The 20392-nt window shown below is 44.1% G+C and overlaps 1 protein-coding gene across 3 annotated transcripts in view; it reads left to right on the top strand.

The window, feature by feature from the left end:
• The window catches only part of LOC128703757 (cyclin-dependent kinase-like 4), a 152866-nt gene that overhangs the window by 130464 nt on the left and 2010 nt on the right, over window positions 1–20392 (top strand). For all 3 annotated transcript variants that reach the window (XM_053798526.1, XM_053798528.2, XM_053798527.2), the window contains 6 exons: window positions 8121–8313; window positions 12560–12681; window positions 13334–13497; window positions 14396–14593; window positions 16593–16735; window positions 17671–17793. In XM_053798526.1, coding sequence (XP_053654501.1) covers window positions 8121–8313; window positions 12560–12681; window positions 13334–13497; window positions 14396–14593; window positions 16593–16735; window positions 17671–17793 — 943 coding nt within the window. The remainder of the gene's footprint in view (window positions 1–8120; window positions 8314–12559; window positions 12682–13333; window positions 13498–14395; window positions 14594–16592; window positions 16736–17670; window positions 17794–20392) is intronic.

Genomic DNA, 20392 nt, shown 5'->3' with positions numbered 1-20392 from the left:
TCTTACAGCGGCTGGTAGGCCTAGGGGTTAGTAGGCCTAGCGGCTAGTAGGCATAGGGGCTGGTAGGCCTAGTATTTTTATGTATAGGGTCAGTGTTGTCATTAATAGACAGGAAAGTGGTGGTTAGATATTATGTTGACTCTGTCCCCTTCATACTGCTGGGACAGTGGACCATACTGGTCCAGGAGCTACCAGTGGATCCTTGGGACCATAGCGGTTCAGGAGTCACCAGTGGGTCCTTGGAACAGTGGACCATAGTGGTTCAGGAGCTATCAGTAGGTCCTTGGGACATTGGATTCTAGTGGTCCAGGAACCACCATTGGGTCCTTGGAACAGTGGACCATAGTGGTTCAGGAGCTACCAGTGGGTCCTTGGGACAGTGGATTCTAGTGGTCCAGGAGCCACCAGTGGGTCCTTGGGACAGAGGATTCTTGTGGTCCAGGAGCCACCAGTGGGTCCTTGGGACAGAGGATTCTAGTGGTCCAGGAGCCACCAGTGGGTCCTTGGGACAGAGGATTCTAGTGGTCCAGGAGCCACCAGTGGGTCCTTGGGACAGAGGATTCTTGTGGTCCAGGAGCCACCAGTGGGTCCTTGGGACAGTGGACTATAGTGATCCAGGAGCCACCAGTGGGTCCTTGGAACAGTGGACCATAGTGGTCCAGAAGCCACCAGTGGGTCCTTGGAAAAGTGGACCATAGTGGTCCAGGAGCCAGCAGTGGGTCCTTGGGACAGTGGACCATCAGGTCGATACTCACATAACGGAGAGAATTATTCTCCACATGAACCTTGACTGTGTTGCTGTGCTGTGCTAAATACACCTGTCTTAGCCACTGCTGTTACTGCTGTTGTTGCCGCTGCTGTTGCTCCTGTTGCTGCTGCTGTTGTTGCTGTTGTTGTTGTTGCTGCTGTTACTGTTGCTGCTGTTGCTGCCGCTGTTGTTGCAGACAATGACGCTCCCTTCTCATCCCATCACGAAAACTGACTTTAAATCTTCCACTTGTGGTCAACATTGACTTCTACGATTCTAATCACAATTATCCTCTATAAATCGGCCTATCGTAGAAGGCAAATATAAATCCAGGAGCTGAGTACGTCTATAATAATGATAATGATAATAATAATAATAATAATAATAATAATAATAATAATAATAATAATAATAATAATTGTTATTTTTACAAGTACATGATACAACTTATACAGACCATAGCTGACATCAAGGACATACTACTATATAGAAAGCACCTTGTTATGCAGAGCATTTCCCGGAAATTAGGTGGATTATGTCCCAGGATGCGACCCACACCAGTCTACTTACACCCAGGTAACTATTTAATTGATGGGTGAACATGGACGGCAGGTGTCTGACGGAAACACGTCCTAATGTTTTCAGCCGTACCGGGGATCGAACCCCAGACCTCACTGTGTGAGCTGAGTGCACCACTAAGTGAACGAGATAAAAAATGCCATGTTGCAGCCCAGTACCTAGTCCAGTGCCCAGTCCAGTACCCAGTTCAGTGCCCAGTCCAGTACCCAGTCAAGTACCCAGTCCAGTACCCATTCCAGTACCCAGTCCAGTACCCAGTCCAGTACCCAGTCCAGTACCCAGTCCAGTACCCAGTCCAGTACCCAGTCCAGTTCCCAGTCCAGTGTCCAGTTCAGTAGCCAGTACAGTACCCAGTCCAGTACCCAGTCCAGTACCCAGTCCAGTACCCAGTCCAGTACCCAGTCCAGTACCCAGTCTAGTACCCAGTCCAGTACCTAGTTCATTGCCCAGTCCAGTACCCAGTACAGTACCCAGTCCAGTACCCAGTCCAGTACCCAGTCCAGTACCCAGTCCGGTACTCAGTCCAGTACCCAGTCCAGTACCTAGTCTAGTGCCCAGTCCAGGACCCAGTCCAGTACCCAGTCCAGTACCCAGTCTAGTACCCAGTCCAGTACCCAGTCCAGTACTCAGTCCAGTACCCAGTCCAGTACCCAGTCCAGTACCTAGTCCAGTGCCCAGTCCAGTACCCAGTCCAGTACCCAGACCAGTACCCAGTACAGTACCCAGTCAAGTACCCAGTCCAGTACCCAGTCCAGTACCTAGTCCAGTGCCCAGTTCAGTACCCAGTCAAGTACCCAGTTCAGTACCCAGTCCAGTACCCAGTCCAGTACCCAGTCCAGTACCCAGTCCAGTACCCAGTACATTACCCAGTCCAGTACCTAGTCCAGTGCCCAGTTCAGTACCCAGTCCAGTACCCAGTTCAGTACCCAGTCCAGTACCTAGTCCAGTACTCAGTCCAGTACCCAGGCCAGTACCTAGTCCGGTGCCCAGTCCAGTACCCAGTACAGTACCCAGTCCAGTACCCAGTCCAGTACCCAGTCCAGTACCCAGTCCAGTACCCAGTCCAGTACCCAGTCCAGTGTCCAGTTCAGTAGCCAGTACAGTACCCAGTCCAGTACCCAGTCCAGTACCCAGTCCAGTACCCAGTCCAGTACCCAGTCTAGTACCCAGTCCAGTACCTAGTTCATTGCCCAGTCCAGTACCCAGTACAGTACCCAGTCCAGTACCTAGTCCAGTACCCAGTCCAGTACCCAGTCCAGTACTCAGTCCAGTACCCAGTCCAGTACCTAGTCTAGTGCCCAGTCCAGGACCCAGTCCAGTACCCAGTCCAGTACCCAGTCTAGTACCCAGTCTAGTACCCAGTCCAGTACCCAGTCCAGTACTCAGTCCAGTACCCAGTCCAGTACCCAGTCCAGTACCTAGTCCAGTGCCCAGTCCAGTACCCAGTCCAGTACCCAGACCAGTACCCAGTACAGTACCCAGTCAAGTACCCAGTCCAGTACCCAGTCCAGTACCTAGTCCAGTGCCCAGTTCAGTACCCAGTCAAGTACCCAGTTCAGTACCCAGTCCAGTACCCAGTCCAGTACCCAGTCCAGTACCTAGTCCAGTGCAGAGTCCAGTACCCAGTACATTACCCAGTCCAGTACCTAGTCCAGTGCCCAGTTCAGTACCCAGTCCAGTACCCAGTTCAGTACCCAGTCCAGTACCTAGTCCAGTACTCAGTCCAGTACCCAGTCCAGTACCTAGTCCGGTGCCCAGTTCAGTACCCAGTCCAGTACCCAGTCCAGTACCCAGTCCAGTACCCAGTCCAGTACCCAGTCCAGTACCTAGTCCAGTGCGGAGTCCAGTACCCAGTACAGTACCCAGTCCAGTACCTAGTCCAGTGCCCAGTTCAGTACCCAGTCCAGTACCCAGTCCAGTACCCAGTCCAGTACCTAGTCCAGTGCCCAGTCCAGTACCCAGTACAGTACCCAGTCCAGTACCCATTTCAGTACCCAGTCCAGTACCCAGTCCAGTGCCCAGTCCAGTACCCAGTCCAGTACCCAGTCCAGTACCTAGTCCAGTGCCCAGTTCAGTACCCAGTCCAGTACCCAGTCCAGTACTCAGTCCAGTACCCATTCCAGTACCTAGTCCAGTGCCCAGTCCAGTACCCAGTCCAGTACCCAGTCCAGTACCCAGTCCAGTACCCAGTCCAGTACCCAGTCCAGTACCTAGTCCAGTGCCCAGTCCAGTACCCAGTTCAGTACCCAGTCCAGTACCCAGTCTAGTACCCAGTCCAGTACCTAGTCCAGTGCCCAGTCCAGTACCCAGTACAGTACCCAGTCCAGTACCCAGTCCAGTAACCAGTCCAGTAACCAGTCTAGTACCCAGTCCAGTACCTAGTCCAGTGCCCAGTCCAGTACCCAGTCCAGTACCCAGTCCTGTACCCAGTCCAGTGTACGAGCCAGCCGGGCTGTGGCTCGTACATCGATCTACGTGTGGCCAGCAGTAACAACCTGGTTGATAAGGCCCTGATCCACCGCCAGACCTGGTCACGGACCGGGCCTCGGGGGCGTTGACCCCTGAAACCGCCCCCCCCAAGTAACGGCAGGACACTGAAGTGAGACATAAGTCAGTGTTACCTGGAAACCGCCAAGAAGCTATTTAATACATAATAATATACTTAATTATGTAAATTATCGTAATGTAGAGATTCTCAGCCTATCGTAGTTTATTATTGTCTTAGTGTAGTAAATAGTCTATTATCTATCGTAGTTTATTACTGTCTTAGTGAAGTAAATAGTCTATTATCTATCGTAGTTTATTGTCTTATTGTAGTAAATAGTCTATTATCTATCGTAGTTTATTGTCTTATTGTAGTAAATAGTCTATTATCTATCGTAGTTTATTGTCTTAGTGTAGTAAATAGTATATTATCTATCGAAGTTTATTATTGTCTTAGTGTAGTAAATAGTCTATTATCTATCGTAGTTTATTATTGTCTTAGTGTAGTAAATAGTCTATTATCTATCGTAGTTTATTACTGTCTTTGGGTAGTAAATAGTCTATTATCTATCGTAGTTTATTACTGTCTTAGTGTAGTAAATAGTCTATTATCTATCGTAGTTTATTATTGTCTTAGTGTAGTAAATAGTCTATTATCTATCGAAGTTTATTATTGTCTTAGTGTAGTAAATAGTCTATTATCTATCGTAGTTTATTATTGTCTTAGTGAAGTAAATAGTATATTATCTATCGTAGTTTAACACTGTCTTAGTGTAGTAAATAGTCTATTATCTATCGTAGTTTATTACTGTCTTAGTGAAGTAAATAGTCTATTATCTATCGTAGTTTATTACTGTCTTAGGATAGTAAATAGTCTACTGTCTATCGTAGTTTATTACTGTCTTAGTGTAGTAAATAGTCTATTGTCTATCGTAGTTTATTACTGTCTTAGGATAGTAAATAGTCTACTGTCTATCGTAGTTTATTACTGTCTTAGGGTAGTAAATAGTCTATTATCTATCGTACTTTATTACTGTCTTAGGATAGTAAATAGTCCATTATCTATCGTAGTTTATTACTGTCTTAGGATAGTAAATAGTCTACTGTCTATCGTAGTTTATTACTGTCTTAGTGTAGTAAATAGTCTATTGTCTATCGTAGTTTATTACTGTCTTAGGATAGTAAATAGTCTACTGTCTATCGTAGTTTATTACTGTCTTAGGGTAGTAAATAGTCTATTATCTATCGTACTTTATTACTGTCTTAGTGTAGTAAATAGTCTATTATCTATCGTAGTTTATTACTGTCTTAGTGTAGTAAATAGTCTATTATCTATCGTAGTTTATTACTGTCTTAGTTTGATACCGTCTTAATGTAATTGATAGTTTAAAGTCTATTGTATATTGCTGCTATAACAGGGTAATTAAGTTGCCATTAATAAGATCTTAGACTTGACATAAAAATATATGAATATAGATCTTGGCCAAGTTAGCCAGGAACAGACACATGATCTTGGCCAAGTTAGCCAGGAACAGACACATGATCTTGGCCAAGTTAGCCAGGAACAGACACATGATCTTGGCCAAGTTAGCCAGGAACAGACACATGATCTTGGCCAAGTTAGCCAGGTACAGACACATGAACTTGACCAAGTTAGCCAGGTACAGACACATGAACTTGGCCAAGTTAGTCAGGTACAGACACATGAAGTTGACCAAGTTAGTCAGGTACAGACACATGAACTTGACCAAGTTAGTCAGGTACAGACACATGAACTTGACCAAGTTAGCCAGGTACAGACACATGAACTTGACCAAGTTAGTCAGGTACAGACACATGAACTTGACCAAGTTAGCCAGGTACAGACACATGAACTTGACCAAGTTAGCCAGGTACAGACACATGAACTTGACCAAGTTAGTCAGGTACAGACACATGAACTTGACCAAGTTAGCCAGGTACAGACACATGAACTTGACCAAGTTAGTCAGGTACAGACACATGAACTTGGCCAAGTTAGCAAGGTACAGACACATGAACTTGACCAAGTTAGCAAGGTACAGACACATGAACTTGGCCAAGTTAGCCAGGTACAGACACATGAACTTGGCCAAGTTAGCAAGGTACAGACACATGAACTTGGCCAAGTTAGCCAGGTACAGACACATGAACTTGACCAAGTTAGCAAGGTACAGACACATGAACTTGACCAAGTTAGCCAGGTACAGACACATGAACTTGACCAAGTTAGTCAGGTACAGACACATGAACTTGGCCAAGTTAGCAAGGTACAGACACATGAACTTGGTCAAGTTAGCCAGGTACAGACACATGAACTTGACCAAGTTAGCCAGGTACAGACACATGAACTTGACCAAGTTAGCAAGGTACAGACACATGAACTTGGTCAAGTTAGCCAGGTAAATACACATGAACTTGGACAAGTTAGCCAGGTACAGACACATGAACTTGGCCAAGTTAGCCAGGTACAGACACATGAACTTGACCAAGTTAGTCAGGTACAGACACACGAACTTGACCAAGTTAGCAAGGTACAGACACATGAACTTGGCCAAGTTAGCAAGGTACAGACACATGAACTTGACCAAGTTAGTCAGGTACAGACACATGAACTTGACCAAGTTAGTCAGGTACAGACACATGAACTTGACCAAGTTAGCCAGGTACAGACACATGAACTTGACCAAGTTAGCCAGGTACAGACACATGAACTTGACCAAGTTAGCAAGGTACAGACACATGAACTTGACCAAGTTAGCAAGGTACAGACACATGAACTTGACCAAGTTAGCAAGGTACAGACACATGAACTTGACCAAGTTAGCAAGGTACAGACACATGAACTTGACCAAGTTAGCAAGGTACAGACACATGAACTTGACCAAGTTAGCAAGGTACAGACACATGAACTTGACCAAGTTAGCCAGGTACAGACACATGAACTTGACCAAGTTAGCCAGGTACAGACACATGAACTTGACCAAGTTAGTCAGGTACAGACACATGAACTTGACCAAGTTAGCCAGGTACAGACACATGAACTTGACCAAGTTAGCCAGGTACAGACACATGAACTTGACCAAGTTAGCCAGGTACAGACACATGAACTTGACCAAGTTAGCAAGGTACAGACACATGAACTTGACCAAGTTAGCAAGGTACAGACACATGAACTTGACCAAGTTAGCCAGGTACAGACACATGAACTTGACCAAGTTAGCCAGGTACAGACACATGAACTTGACCAAGTTAGTCAGGTACAGACACATGAACTTGACCAAGTTAGCAAGGTACAGACACATGAACTTGACCAAGTTAGTCAGGTACAGACACATGAACTTGACCAAATTAGCCAGGTACAGACACATGAACTTGACCAAGTTAGTCAGGTACAGACACATGAACTTGACCAAGTTAGCCAGGTACAGACACATGAACTTGACCAAGTTAGTCAGGTACAGACACATGAACTTGACCAAGTTAGCAAGGTACAGACACATGATCTTGACCAAGTTAGCCAGGTACAGACACACGTAGCACAGATCCTCAAGTGTCTGTGGGCCAGAATAATGTATTTATTCCATTATATTGGTAACTAAAGTTTATTCTTCTCTTACGAAATATTTCGTAAATCCGCCGGATTACATTTTACGTGCAAATCTTAAAGTTTTAATGTGGAGTAAGTTCAATGAAATACGTTAATCAGTTTATTAACATTGAACACTTGTTGATTGGCGGCTGGAACACAGGTGTACATTCAACTGGCAGCATCTCTTGTGTCTGCTGATGAGGACCTCAACTGGAGGTCGAAATATACAGCAAATTGTCTTCACACACACACACACACACACACATATGCGTGAGCGTGTTTGATAGGAGTGAATGGAGACAAATGGTTTTTAATACTTGACGTGCTGTTGGAGTGTGAGCAAAGTAACATTTATGAAGGGGTTCAGGGAAACCGGCAGGCCGGACTTGAGTCCTGGAGATGGGAAGTACAGTGCCTGCACTCTGAAGGAGGGGTGTTAATGTTGCAGTTTAAAAACTGTAGTGTAAAGCACCCTTCTGGCAAGACAGTGATGGAGTGAATGATGGTGAAAGTTTTTCTTTTTCGGGCCACCCTGCCTTGGTGGGAATCGGCCAGTGTGATAATAATAATAATAATAATAATATATATATATATATATATATATATATATATATATATATATATATATATATATATATATATATATATATATATATAACATTATGTACTCGAGCCTGACGTAAGTACTCTGTATTTCAGGAGAACACGGTTGTCCTCGCGACTAATGGAGAAGTACGAGAAGTTAAGTAAGATCGGCGAGGGTTCCTACGGAGTCGTCTACAAGTGTCGTAACCGTGAGACCGGAAGTCTGGTGGCCATTAAGAAGTTCGTCGAGTCTGAAGATGATCCACTTATCAAGAAGATTGCTCTGAGGGAAATACGGATGTTGAAGGTGAGTACACACACACACACACACACACACACACACACACACACACACACACGGAATAGACAAGGTGGACAGAGACAGGATGTACCAGAGATGGGACACAGAAACAAGGGGTCATAATTGGAAACTGAAGACTCAGATGAGTCAAAGAGATGTTTGGAAATATTTCTTCAGTCATAGAGTTGTTAGGAAGTGGAATAGTCTGGCAAGCGATGTAGTGGAGGAAGGAACTATACATAGTTTTAAGACGAGGTATGATAAAGCTCATGGAGCAGAGGGAGAGAGGACCTAGTAGCGGTCGGTGAAGAGGCGAGACCAGGAGCTGAGTCTCGACCCCTGCAACCACAATTAGGTGAGTACACACACACACACACACACACACACACACACACACGCATAGATGAGATGGGAGAAAGAGACTACATAGTAGGTACACTTCAGTCTGGGGAACAGAAGGTGGTCATTGCAGTGATGTATAATCCACCACAGAACTGCAGGAGGCCAAGAGAGGAATATGAAGAGAGCAACAGAGCAATGGTGGACACACTTGCTGAGGTGGCAAGAAGAGCTCACTCCAGCAGAGCAAAGTTGCTGGTTATGGGGGGTTTCAACCACAGTTAGATTGACCTGGAGCCACATGGGGGTCCCGAAACATGGAGAGCCAAGATGATGGACGTGGTGCTGGAAAACCTCATGCACCAACATGTTAAGGACACTACCAGAGTGAGAGGGGAGGATGAACCAGCAAGATTGGACCTTTTGTTCACCCTGGGCAGTTCACACATTGAGGACATCATGTATGAGAGTCCCCTAGGAGCTAGCGACCACGTGGGTCTGTGCTTTGAATATATAGTAGAGCTGCAAGTGGAGAGAGTAACAGGAGTTGAATGGGAAAAGCCTGGCTATAAAAGAGGGGACTACATAGGGTTGAGGAACTTCCTGCAGGAGGTCCCATGGGACAGAGAACTGGCAGGAAAGCCAGTAAATGAAATTATGGAATATGTAACAACAAAATGCAAGGAGGCAGTGGAAAGGTTTATTCCCAAGGGCAACAGAAACAACGGGAAGACCAGAACGAGCCCCTGGTTTATCCGACGGTGTAAGGAGGCAAAAACAAAGTGCAATAGAGAATGGAAAAAGTACAGAATGCAGAGAACACGCGAAAATAGGGAGATCAGTCGCAGAGCCAGGAACGAGTATGCACAGGTAAGGAGGGAGGCCCAGCGACGGTATGAAAATGACATATCATCTAAAATCAAGACTGACCCGAAACTGTTGTATAGCCACATCAGGAGGGAGACAACAGTCAAAGACCAGGTGATCAGATTAAGGGCAGAAGGGGGAGAACTCACAAGAAATGACCAGGAGGTATGTGAGGAGCTAAACAGGAGATTTAAGGAAGTTTTTACAGTAGAGACATGAAGGGCTGTGGGAAGTCAGTACAGAATGGAACATCAAGAGGGAATATACCACCAAGTGATGGATGACATACGAACAACCGAGGAGGAGGTGAAGAAGCTGCTAAGTGACCTTGATACCTCAAAGGCGATGGGACCGGACAGCATCTCCCCATGGGTCCTTAGAGAAGGAGCAGAGATGCTGTGCGTGCCTCTAACCACAATCTTCAACACATCCCTTGAAACTGGGCAACTACCTGAGAAAGGGAAGACAGCAAATGTAGTCCCCATATTTAAGAAAGGAAACAGAAACGAGGCGCTAAACTACAGACCTGTGTCTCTGACATGTATTGTGTGCAAAGTCATGGAGAAGATTATCAGGAGGAGAGTGGTCGAACACCTGGAACGGAACAAGATTATATATGAAAACAAGCATGGATTCATGGAAGGCAAATCTTGTATCACAAACCTCCTGGAGTTTTATGACAAGGTAACAGAAGTAAGACACGAGAGAGAGAGGGGTGGGTTGATTGCGTTTTCCTAGACTGCAGGAAGGCCTTTGACACAGTTCCCCACAAGAGATTAGTGCAGAAGCTGGAGGATCAGGCGCATGTAACAGGAAGGGCACTGCAGTGGATCAGGGAATACCTGACAGGGAGGCAGCAACGAGTCATGGTACGTGAAGATGTATCACAGCGGGCGCCTGTGAAGAGCGGGGTCCCACAGGGGTCAGTTCTAGGGCCAGTGCTATTTTTGATATATGCGAACGACATGATGGAAGGAATAGACTCTGAAGTGTCCCTATTCGCAGATGATGTGAAGTTGATGAGAAGAATTAAATCGGATGAGGATGAGGCAGGACTGCAAAGAGACCTGGACAGGCTGGACATGTGGTCCAGAAACTGGCTTCTCGAATTCAATCCTGCCAAATGCAAAGTCATGAAGATTGGGGAGGGGCAAAGAAGACCGCAGACAGAGTATAGGCTAGGTGGACATAGACTACAGACCTCACTCAGGGAGAAAGACCTCGGGGTGACCATAACACCGAGCACGTCACCGGAGGCACACATCAACCAAATAACTGCTGCAGCATACGGGCGCCTGGCAAACCTGAGAATAGCGTTCCGATACCTAAATAAGGAATCGTTCAAGACACTGTACACTGTGTATGTTAGGCCCATACTGGAGTATGCAGCACCAGTCTGGAACCCACACCTGGTCAAGCACGTCAAGAAGTTAGAGAAAGTACAGAGGTTTGCAACAAGGCTAGTCCCAGAGCTCAGGGGAATGTCGTACGAGGAAAGGTTGAGGGAAATCTGACTGACGACACTGGAGGACAGAAGGGTCAGGGGAGACATGATAACGACATACAAGATACTGAGGGGAATAGGCAAGGTGGACAGAGATAGGATGTTCCAGAGAGGGGACACAGAAACAAGGGGTCACAACTGGAAGCTGAAGACTCAGACGAGTCACAGGGACGTTAGGAAGCATTTCTTCAGTCATAGAGTCGTCAGGAAGTGGAATAGCCTAGCAAGTGAAGTAGTGGAGGCAGGAACCATACATAGTTTTAAGAAGAGGTATGACAAAGCTCAGGAAGCAGAGAGAGAGAGGACCCAGTAGCGATCAGTGAAGAGGCGGGGCCAGGAGCTGAGTCTCGACCCCTGCAACCACAATTAGGTGAGTACAATTAGGTGAATACACACACACATACACACACACACACACACACACACACACACACACACACACACACACACACACACACACACACACACACACAAAATCTCAAGAAAACAAGAGAGTTGAAAGTCAAAAAACAGATTCTTTACACTGTATTTCACGAAGCTGTAAACCCAGGAGGGCCGTCCATAGCAAGAAGTGGTGAAGACTCGATTCTCCGTCCTCTAATCACTAAGCAATCAGGCTGCTGGTGATCGCCCTGAAATGGGACCAAGACAATCATAAATTCCGGGAAGACAGAGACTAACTGTTCAGGACGATAAATCTGGCTTAACCTTACGTAATGAGGGTATTTTCTGGCTTCAGGGAAGGTGCAATCATGCCCCGGGGGGCAGGAGGGACAGGGTATGTGGCATGCAACCTCAACCACATCAAAGAGATGCCAAGAAAGAGAAAATATTGAAAGATTTGTGGTATGGGAGAGTTACCCTCTCAAAGGCTATCTCTCTCTCTGTCTCTCTCTCTGTCTCTCTCTCTCTCTTTAATATATATATATATATATATATATATATATATATATATATATATATATATATATATATATATATATATATATATATATATATATATATACGGGTGGAGAATTTGAATGATAGTTCTAGGCCTTTCATGTTGCATTATCAGGAGCTTGCAGAAAAGACGGGCAAGTCCAAGCAAATTCGTGCAGGTAAACTATTCACCATTCAATGATGAATTATACAGTTGTATATACTGGTTTCAATAATCATATAATAATTATAGTCACATACACTGGTTGTAAATTACAGAGATATAACTCACTATAATTCAACTCAAACACATTCCCACTTAGGTAATTTAGTGTTGAAATATGTTAGTTGTCTGAGAGTTGCAGATAACTGTCTTGCCAGGAGTGTTGAGTCATCTTCCTTACCTTTGCAAGCACCTATCAACGTGCGAGAATAATGCATTTCGACACGGAGATGAGAGAGGGATAAATCTGTATATTTCGACCTTTACTGAGGTCCTCTCCAGCAGATAGAACTCGTAATTTGAACTGTACAGATTTTTCTCTTCTCTGTGCTCCTGTCTACGTGATTTTTTTTTTTTTACCCGTGCTGTTATATTCACGGACTGTCTCTTGGTTTCAGCAATTGCATCACCCAAACCTGATCAACTTGATAGAGGTCTTCAGAAGGAAACGGAAGCTGCATCTGGTGTTTGAGTTCTGTGATCGTACTGTTCTTAATGAGCTGGAGAGTAATCCAAAGGGGTGAGTGACGATGCTTTAACTGAAGAATGAGACTCTTGTCTGTTTTCTAAATCATTTTACATCTCGATAAAGAATTAGACACATGTGCAACATCTGGGTTTCTTTATTTGTTGACGTTTCGCCATCCAGTGGCTTTATCAATACAATACAAGGACATCAGGTTATCAACTGAGGTTGAAAGCTGAGGTTATCAGTCCCTCAGCTGAGGGACTGATAACCTCAGTTGTGGGTATGATCTCTTGTTAAGGTACTGCTGTTGCTGCCACCAGTCCAGCTCACCATCACGGGGAGTAACTGTCGTCTTGAAAACCTGTAAACTCATCTCTCAAATTATAGAACACTGAGAGACAGGTCACACATCAGCCAGACTCTCGAGAGCAAACTCTACATGATATTTCGGTCCCTACTGGACCATTATCAAGTCCCAACTGACTATCCTTGAGTAATTAAGAAACAATATTGTAATGTTGGTAGGCCAGCAGGCCTACAGTAATAGATAAGACACATTCAACATTACAGTACCTTTATGTGACACTTGTGTCTTATTCATGTATGATTTGGAAAATAAGCAAATTGATGAGTGAGACAAGTGGAATACTCGACTGTAATGCATATTTTTAATAGGCCTACTGCAATCTGTATCCCCCCCCAGGCTGCCAGACGAGAAGGTGAAGAAGATAATCTACCAGCTGGTCCAAGCTATCGGCTACTGTCACAAGCATAATTGTATTCACAGAGACGTCAAGCCAGAGAACATCTTACTTACTAAGTCTGGCGTTGTTAAGCTCTGTGATTTCGGCTTCGCCAGGATGCTGAGTAAGTCATAGTGAAGCTTCAGAGGTGTGGAGAAGCTGACGCAACAATTTGTGTAGAAGACTGAGTTACTTGTGCTACGTGTGGGAATCTTTGATGAGGAAAACGTCGCCCGCCAGTGGCTTCTTCAGTCAAATACAGAGAAGAACGGTGGAAAATGAGGAGGAGTTTGAGGTAATCAATCCCTCAGTCTGGAATCGATAGTGTTTAGTCTTGATGGAGTGAACACATCGACTCCAGGCTCAGGGATTCATTACCTCGAACTCCTCCTCCTTTTCCACCGTTCTTCTCTGTATTGGACTGAAGAAGTCACTGGCGGGCGAAACGTTTCCTCAATAAAGCTTCCCAAATGTTGCACAAATGACTCAGTCTTCAACTTGTCGTTTTTCTAAACCATTTATCACACCACTTACGTAGCTTCATCTCGAGACGTTTAGCCCACACAACAAGTTTGATCCACCTTAATAACAGAGACCTTAGACGGAAAGTAAGACAGTTGAAGAAACGTTTTTCTGACCAACAAATGCACGTTTTTCACACAATGCTGCGTTACCTATTGAGTTTATATATGAGGGCCCCGCTTACACAGCAGGTTAGGTTCCAGGCTACTGCTGTACAGGAGGGCCCCGCTTATACAGCAGGTTAGGTTCCAGGCTACTGCTGTGCAGGAGGGCCCCTCTTATACAGCAGGTTAGGTTCCAGGCTACTGCTGTGCAGGAGGGCCCCTCTTATACAGCAGGTTAGGTTCCAGGCTACTTTAGGTTCAAGCCACTTTAGTCCACAATACATAAAAATTATGGGCCTACTGTAAGAGAAGGGGTTGCGAAGGGGCCCTCCCCCCCATAACACTTCAAGCTTCAGGGCCCCCAGAAATGCAAGTCCGCCACTGTGTCTTCGACAGGTCCAGGAGACAACTTGACAGACTACGTGGCCACAAGATGGTACCGTGCCCCTGAGTTGCTGGTGGGAGATACCCAGTACGGTGCCCCGGTGGATGTGTGGGCCATTGGTTGCGTTTTGGCCGAGCTGGCCAAGGGTGAGGCTCTCTGGCCCGGCAAGTCTGATGTAGATCAACTCTACCTAATCAGAAAATCTCTAGGTAACTGTAATTTACATATACGTTACTACGCAAAACAACTACGGGGGGAGTTGAATGATATCTCTAGGCCTTTCGTGTTGCAATCAACACATCAGGAGCTTGCAATGTTGCTTGGACATCCTCGTCTTTTCTGCAGCATTGCAAGCTCCTGATGATGTGATGATTGTAACACGAGAGGCCTAGAGCTATCATTCAACTCCCCCAGTGGCTGTTTTACATATTATATCGCTTTTTTATGCATATGTTACTGTGTATGATACTTTGTGTAACTATGTGTAAGTGTACCTAAATACACTTATTCACGTTTCGCCCACACTGGGTTTTATCAAGTCACAGACAGATCTGTTTGATAAATAAAGTTGGTAGAATTACCGACAATATGTAAAGTAAAAGGACACAAGAGCAACTAATGTGACATTTAATTGTGGCAACGTTTCGCTCTCCAGGAGCTTTATCAAGCCATTACAAACAATACATGGACACAGAGGGTATATAAAGGCTCAGAGTGAAGTGCGATACTAGTGGTAGTAGTAGTAGTAGTAGTAGTAGTAGTAGTGGTAGTAGTAGTGGTAGTAGTAGTGGTAGTGGTAGTAGTAGTAGTAGTGGTAGTGGTAGTAGTAGTAGTAGTGGTAGTAGTAGTAGTAGTAGTAGTGGTGGTGGTAGTGGTAGTAGTAGTAGTAGTAGTGGTAGTAGTAGTAGTAGTAGTAGTAGTAGTGGTGGTAGTGGTAGTAGTAGTAGTAGTAGTAGTAGTGGTGGTAGTGGTAGTAGTAGTAGTAGTAGTAGTAGTAGTAGTAGTAGTAGTGACAAAAGTAATACAATATGGAAGAGCAATTAATTCGTACATGAGTAAATGGATATAAAAGCTATTGCTCTACCATATTGAATTACTTTTGTCACTACTACCACTACTACTACCACTACCACTACTACTACCACTACTACTACTACCACTACTACTACTACTACTACCACTACTATTACCACTACCACTACTACTACCACTACTACCACTACCACTACTACTACCACTACTACTACTACCACTACTACTACTACCACTACTACTACTACTACTACCACTACTACCACTACCACTACTACTACTACCACTACCACTACTACCACTACTACTACTACCACTACTACCACTACTACTACTACTACTACTACCACCACTACTACTACCACTACTACTACTACTACCACTACTACCACTATTACTACTACTACTACTACTACTACTACCACCATTACTACTACTACTACTACTACTACTACTACTACTACCACTAGTATCGCACTTCACTCTGAGCCTTTATATACCCTCTGTGTCCATGTATTGTTTGTAATGGCTTGATAAAGCTCCTGGAGAGCGAAACGTTGCCACAATTAAATGTCACATTAGTTGCACTTGTGTCCTTTTACTTTACACTGTTTGATAAAGTTCACTGTGTGGGCGAAACGTTGTCAATAAAGAGTCACATTGTTCAGCATTTGTGTCCATTTTTTTCCATCATGTTGGTATTTTATACCATTAATGTTCATCGGGTAAATGTTGTATGATGAATAATTGTCATGTTGATGAATAATGATGAGTGAAAGTTATTAACCAGCACTTTGTTGATGAATTTTGTAAGATGTTTCGGTCCATCCTGAACCATCGTTAAGATGGACCGTCTGCTCCATGCAAGGCTAATTCTCTCTCTCTCTCTCTCACACATTTTCGCTCATAACATGAAAATAGTGGATAGCTGGTATAGGCCTACTGGCCCATGCTAGGCAGGTCGTACTCACAGACATTCCTACTAACATGAAGAGTTACCACAGTGAAGGAAATGGAAGTATATCAACCAGGCTGTTACTGCTGGCCGCACGCAAGCTGACGTACGAACCACAGCCTGGTTGGTCAGGTACTGACTTTGTGTTTATATATTTAAGCTCAGCAATTATATTGGTGTTTCCCGCCAGTAATATGTCTGATGGAAGATTGTGTCAACAGGTGACCTCCTGCCTGACCACATGCGCATATTTAAGGACAATGAATTTTTCCGCGGCTTGAACATACCAGAACCTGACACTGTGGAGTCTATAGAGAGCAAGATGCCCAAATCTTTCCCTCGAGAAGGACTTGACTTTCTTAAGGTAATGTTGTTGTTGTCTCAGGTTAATCTCATGACTTTCTGTACGTTATTATCATTGGTTTTCAAGTATTTATTTCTAGGTAAGACATGTTAATACAAGATTCCTTTACTAGGCCTACTGGCCTATGCTAGGCAGGTCCTGAATTTGTTAGAGATGGGAAGAAGGTTTGGTTCTGTCAGGAGTTTTATGAAGAATAACGATTCTCTAGTTATACATGGTCATAATCGTGAAGAAATTACAAGTGGTAAGTCATTCACACGTCCGGGTGTGGACCTGTGAACGACTCGTTACTTTGTACTTTGTTAATGATTATGTATAGACGTGTAGATGGTTCATTACCTTCGTAACTTTGTAATTGTGACCAGATCTACCTGGTATTCATTACCTTTGTAACTTGGTCATAATTGTGACCAGATCTACCTGGTATTCATTACCTTTGTAACTTGGTCATAATTGTGACCAGATCTACCTGGAATTCATTACCTTTGTAACTTGGTCATAATTGTGACCAGATCTACTTGGAATTCATTACCTTTGTAACTTGGTCATAATTGTGACCAGATCTACCTGGAATTCATTACCTTCGTAACTTGGTCATAATTGTGACCAGATCTACCTGGAATTCATTACCTTTGTAACTTGGTCATAATTGTGACCAGATCTACCTGGTATTCATTACCTTTGTAACCTGTTCACCTCTCAAAAGTTTGTGGCCCAGTCCCTGACACTGTAGAAAGAGTTTTATTTATGCTATACACATTCTAGACATCCTAATCACACTTCCTTTTAAGTATACCTAAAGTGTACAGGTGAATTGTGTCCTTATTAACCCACGTGCACTCTACAGTACTTAAATATAACAAATTCACAAAAATAATATAAATGTTAATATCTGTTAAGGGACACAGTGAGTGTCAGAGATGTGATTGTTTCAGAAATGTGTCGATCGCGACCCAGCCAAGAGATGGACGTGTGACCAGCTGCTGGGGCATGATTACTTCAAGGGGTTCACCTATAAGATACCAGAGGAAGACCAGCTGGAACACGACAGATTGAAGGTTGTTTCAGTGATTTAAACCGTGTTTTAATATTAAGCACTTGATTTTTTTTTATCGATCAAACGAAAAATAATTTCAATAAAATGTTAGACAACTCCAGCCTTGCTGGAGATGATTTTGAGAGGCTGGATGACCAATGTAAACATTGTACGTGGTGCTGACAGCGCCACCTGTACGTGATGCTGACAGCGTCACCTCATTAATACTTCTCCAGTACCTGCATTTAAATTTGTTGACGTGTGATGGTGATGTTACTGAATGTTGACTAATATTGCTAATGACTTGGTGATGTTGTGAGTTATGTTGTCATCAGGGAAAATGATGAGTTGGGATTGATTTTTGTTCATATTGCGCCGAGTACATGGAACTCTTCTCTCTCACTCCGAGGAAATGTAAAATAATTTATTACTGCCATGGAACGCCTTCCACCAGACCAAAAGAATGAAAAAAAATAATGAATAACTTGGGGAGGAATAAGATAATTTTCTGAAGATTTTAATTAAAATAAAATAAAATTGGCCGCTGTGGTTCCAGTATGATGTTGAGACAGGAGTATTTTATGTCCAGGATGGTCTTCTGTGATGTTTTTAAAAGAAAAAAGAAAAACTTATCCTGGGTGGCGGTGTTCGTCTGACGTTCTGGAAATCCTGTCAGTACCTGGTGGCAGTACCACACTTCAGATATCAAAGATGAGGATAAGATAAAATAAGATAAGATAAGATTTTGTTCGGATTTTTAACCCCGGAGGGTTAGCCACCCAGGATAACCCAAGAAAGTCAGTGCGTCATCGAGGACTGTCTAACTTATTTCCATTGGGGTCCTTAATCTTGTCCCCCAGGATGCGACCCACACCAGTCGACTAACACCCAGGTACCTATTTGCTGCTAGGTGAACAGGACAACAGGTGTAAGGAAACGTGTCGAAATGTTTCCACTCGCCGGGAATCGAACCCGGGCCCTCCGTGTGTGAACCGGGAGCTTTAGCCACCAGGCCACCAGGCCTGGTGGCCTGGTGTCCCTTGACAGGGATCTTGCTCCAATAACTAGCCTCTACCCTGGTTGACCAGGCCAGCAGCAGAGCTGATAATACAGAATTAAAACTGGTTACGTGAGGGTTAGCAAGTATAACATTGAACAAAGACAAAGGGTGGTATTCGACTTCAGTATCATTACTGGTAACCAGGAAATCAGTAACACAATAGAAATACTCCTGGTAGATCACATTACCTGATCAGAGGACTGGAGGTGAAGTAATTCTCCAGACTTCAACCCACACCAGGTAAGGTTAATACTACCAGGAGTAGAAATTAAAGCAAATCAGACCCGAGGAACTGAAGTTTAACCTCAGCCCGCTAGATGGTAGTGCTGGCGGTAACACGCTAATGGTTCCCGGGCGTCTGAACAACTATAACCCCCACTTTTTAAGGGCTTTTCCCCTCACAATCACTGAGATGAGTTAGGAATATTATATAATTCTCATATTTGTCAGTAGTTCAGGGATGATTGCCCCAGCAACCCGGTCTAAGACCCGGCTTCCTAGATTGTTGACCTAAGGTATCACGTGGATAAAAAAAGACACATGTACAATACTTCAGTATATTTGTTGCCGAAACGTTATGCCAACACAACAGACTTCTTCACTCCACTACAGGAGAATGTATCACTAGAGGCAGTAGAAGTCATCAGTCCATTATCCTTGACCACATTTTATTAAGGCTGAGGGACTGATCACCCTCTATTAAGGCTAAAGGACTGATCACCCTCTATTAAGGCTAAAGGACTGATCACCCTTTATTAAGGCTAAAGGTCTGATCATCCTCTATTAAGGCTGAGGGACTGGACTCTTATTAAATTTGAGGGACTGATCAGCTCAGAATTAAGTCTTCATTTCCACTGTCTCCAGTGATATAGTCTCCTTTATTCGACTGAAGATGCCTGTCATGCAGGCGAAACGTTTCGACAATAACAATACCTAAGTGTATCTAAAGTGTCTTATTCACCAACTTATCAGTATTGGATACCATTAATAAGATAAGAACATAAGAACATAAGAAAGAAAGAACACTGCAACAGGCCTACTGACCCATGCGGAGCAGGTCCATGTCCCCCCTGGATTAGACCCATGACCCCCCCACCCGGATTAGCCCAATGACCCACCCAGTCTGATCATCTCCACTCAAGGATGGAGCACTGCACCAGACCCAGCAGCACAAGCTAGTCAGGTCCAACTCACACCCACCCACACCCACTCATGTATTTATCCAACCTATTTTTAAAACTACACTGTACTCGGGAGTTGTTCCACTCATCCACAACTCTATTACCAAACCAGTGATTTCCTATATCCTTTTTGAATCTGAATTTTTCCAACTTGAAACCATTGCTGCGAGTCCTGTCTTGGATGGAATTTTTCAGCACGCTATTTACATCCCCTTTATTTATTCCTGTTTTCCATTTATACACCTCGATCATATCCCCCCCCTAATTCTACGCCTTTCGAGAGAGTGCAGATTCAGGGCCCTCAGTCTATCCTCATAGGGAAGATTTCTGATACATGGGATCATCTTTGTCATCCTCCTCTGTACGTTTTCCAGAGCATT

This window comes from Cherax quadricarinatus, chromosome 87 (assembly GCF_038502225.1).
Source record: "Cherax quadricarinatus isolate ZL_2023a chromosome 87, ASM3850222v1, whole genome shotgun sequence".
Lineage (NCBI taxonomy): Eukaryota > Metazoa > Arthropoda > Malacostraca > Decapoda > Parastacidae > Cherax > Cherax quadricarinatus.
Note: the sequence above shows the minus strand (reverse complement) of the source record. Positions and strands in the feature narration are given on the sequence as shown.